This window comes from Coregonus lavaretus (assembly GCF_964263955.1).
Source record: "Coregonus lavaretus genome assembly, contig: HAP1_SCAFFOLD_1995, whole genome shotgun sequence".
In the NCBI taxonomy this organism is placed as follows: domain Eukaryota; kingdom Metazoa; phylum Chordata; class Actinopteri; order Salmoniformes; family Salmonidae; genus Coregonus; species Coregonus lavaretus.
The window spans coordinates 64361-67500 of record NW_028161453.1 but is presented as its reverse complement, the minus strand read 5'-3'; the positions used below and the strand labels follow the sequence as shown (position 1 = coordinate 67500).

General features: G+C 40.1%; 1 protein-coding gene across 2 annotated transcripts in view; it reads left to right on the top strand.

Annotated features, from left to right (window-relative positions):
• LOC311120650 (zinc finger protein 516-like) overlaps nucleotides 1-2900 on the top strand; it is a gene marked incomplete at its 5' end in the record, with an annotated part of 26048 nt that extends 23148 nt beyond the window's left edge. The window contains one exon of one of the 2 annotated variants that reach the window (XM_084195234.1): nucleotides 1-2900. This exon is cut by the window's left edge and continues 259 nt beyond it. Coding sequence is in view for 1 of the 2 variants with exons in the window: in XM_084195233.1 (XP_084051359.1) it covers nucleotides 1-67 (67 nt within the window). The other variant, XM_084195233.1, reaches the window with a different exon arrangement.
• Between the last annotated feature and the right edge of the window lie 240 nt (nucleotides 2901-3140).

Genomic DNA, 3140 nt, shown 5'->3' with positions numbered 1-3140 from the left:
CCATATTCCCAGCCCCTCCCCAAAGACAGCAGAGAGACCTGAAAGCTGTGTTAGCGACACCACCTGACAGAGTGACATAAGAGTGAACTCACCCCTATTGCCCTTGAATGACCTTTATTGTCCTCTAGGGCTTTTAGATAAAATATTACCAGGATTATTTTAAATGTGTTTAAAGAAAGAACATTATTTCTTGGGAAGAGAAGAAAAATCAGACACTGTGCAACCAAATGCTGTTTTTTTCCTCTGTGGACCCATGGGCAAGGATGGCATGGTGGCATAGCGACATCCCTATAACCCATTTGATTTAGATTGTGATTAAATGTTTTTGTGCATTCCTCAGGACACTGATCCCTTAATAACACACGGCAAGATGGAGCAGCCATGTTGGTGATGCTTACACTGACTGAGCTGAACACACTTAGCTAACCCTCCGATTGCAGCAAACTTGACAAGCTTAAGATGGTTTGTGTGTGTGTGTGTGTGTGTGTGTGTCTGTGTGTGTGTGTGTGTGTGTGTGTGTGTGTGTGTGTGTGTGTGTGTGTGTTCTATCCTCTCCAGCACCACTATAATGAGTCCAGTATGAGTGGCTGAAGTGAAGTGACCACTACACGGTCTGACTCCGAGGCTGTTTGGCCTGCCATTAAAGAGAGAGAACGAGAGAGAGAGAGATGGAGGGCTAATGACTGTGTGAGAGGAGGTGCCTACTTTACCACTCATTAAAAAGAGTGTGAGCTTTTAATGGAGGATATAAACGAGCGTGTGGTTTTAACGGTCATTCAATTATTGGGAGGAGAAAAAGAGGAGGCCATTTTCTGATCCCTCTGATCCAAGCATAGTCCTCTTCCCACACCTCCAACCTCAAATTAGACCCACTTACTGAAACCTCTTAGCAGGAACAAAGTGGTCGGACTGTTTGGTTCAAGTTGCCCTTACTCTCCTTTCTACTTGCTAAATGACTCAAATGTAAATAAGAGTATAGTCCTTAAAGCTCGTCCTCACAACAGCGGCTTTTTGGGGGGAAGGTGTCTATAGCTTTTAGGGAGCATTGAGTTGGTGTGTGTGTGTTGCGGCTTGTGTGTGTGCGTGTTGGTGTGTGTTTGTGTGTGTTTGTTTTGCCCCTCCTTGATTACCTCTGCGTATTAGACTCCCTTTAGATGCTTTGCATACTACCTCCTTTGCAATAAAAGCTTGTTTTGGTATGAAGTGAGGACCAAAGCCATGCTTGGATACTGTATATACGACATAAGGAGAGGCTTCACTGTAACCATATGTGTGATGTTTTTCTCAAAGTTGGATTCACCCTCATAAAGCGCCTCCTGGATTCATAGCCATGCCTATGACCATTGGATTACATTGAAACGTAAGTACCTGGGTCCTGCTCGTTAGGGCACACAACAAAAACATTTTGCAACGGAAAACATAAATGAGCATTGTTGATTGGACCAATCCAGATGGGCCCTCCCTGTTTCAGTCCACTTTCTTCCGTTTGGTGCCTAATGAACACAACCCAGGTCAGGTGAAGCTCTGTAATAAGTTAATAATTCTTGTTTTGGTGCATGGATGTCAACATGTTCATTCAGACAAGCAGACTGTTGGTCAGACAGTCTTTTTGAGCAAACTTTGTATACACGCAAGGCCACATGCACTGTACAAGACACTGCAAATGTCAAAGTGTGAGACAGATAGCCAATGATAGAGAGGAAGAGAGTGAATAATAATCAACTGTTTAGAATAATATTTGGGGAGGGGGATTCAAAGATATGGAATTATTGGCATGGGATATAATACTGTCTATTTTGAGACCTCGGTAGTAGTTTTTACATGAACACAAGATGAAATGATTTCTGTATCAGTTACTTGGTATGGTTGGTTGAATATGCATACAACAGTGTGCTTGAATATACCTACACATACTGTATGTGGATATTAAAGATGAGGATAGTCAAATACTTGAAACGGATAATATAGCCTATCAAGTAGTGTGTCCTTAATAATTAGTGCCCTTAATACTAATGATGTACAGAATTAACCTTTAAGATGAACTCCTAAAATACACATTTGTACTCCTAAGTGTGACTTAGCAGATATGAACAGACCAAGCGGGAGTGAGAGAGTGAGTATTTGTGTGCGTGTGTGTATGTAAGTGTGTGTGTCTGTATTTTAAATCTTACCAAACCCGTTACAGCGTTTAGATACCAAATGGCATTTCCGGTGCACTTAGACTAGGTTACTGCTTTAACACGTTTAACTGTCTTCATTTCATTCAGTCTTTGATTGGTAAAGGTGGTCCAGTTCAATGTCAGCTCTGGTTTTTATTCTTCTTCTTCTATTATAGATATCCATGATTTTTAAATATAATTTCATGTGTGTTTCTTTAGGCGTTTGGTTTGTATTTCACTGCTTAGTTCAGTTTTCTAATGGAAGGTTTTAAAAAATGATAGGTGCATACATATTTTTCATAAAGTGTGTGTTTTTAGTCTCTCTCTCTTTGCTAAAGATTAGGACTTGTTCAATAGATAGCCATGGGTACCCTCCCAAAGAACTTGGTGGAAGTCATTCTTTATATTTGGTTGGGTTTTTAACAATGCCTCCAAGTTGTGTGTGTGTGCGTCTGTTGGCTTTTTATTTGTAATTGATTACGTTGTAATTTTTCCATAGATTACATTATTTGAAATGTATTTGGTTGATATCTGTATTTATTAGTTACAATGATCAGCGCAGAAGCAGACATGAGTTGTTTTATTTTATTTTACAATTTTCAGACTTTGTTTTCACTGTCACCGATGTGAAAGCTCTACCTCATCTGAGGCCTTCTCAGTTCTGTTACAGTTTTGTACATCGTTGCAGAAAATGTAATGTCATCATGTCCACATTAAAGACACAAATATGGCACCATTCAACCGGTTTCATCAGTCTCCCTTGCTTGCATGTGATAGAAATGAGCAGCATCTTGTTTGGATCTGCAGATGAAATACTGTAGCCTCCTGATGCAGTAGGGTAGAGTGGGGTAAGTTGCGCGATTTTTTACATTCAGCATCACTCCGTCAAGGGAAATATAGTATTCTTTCTAACAAAGATATCTACATATATTTCAGGCTGTTGTGTATCCCTGGACATAATCAGAATTCATGTAAACATTA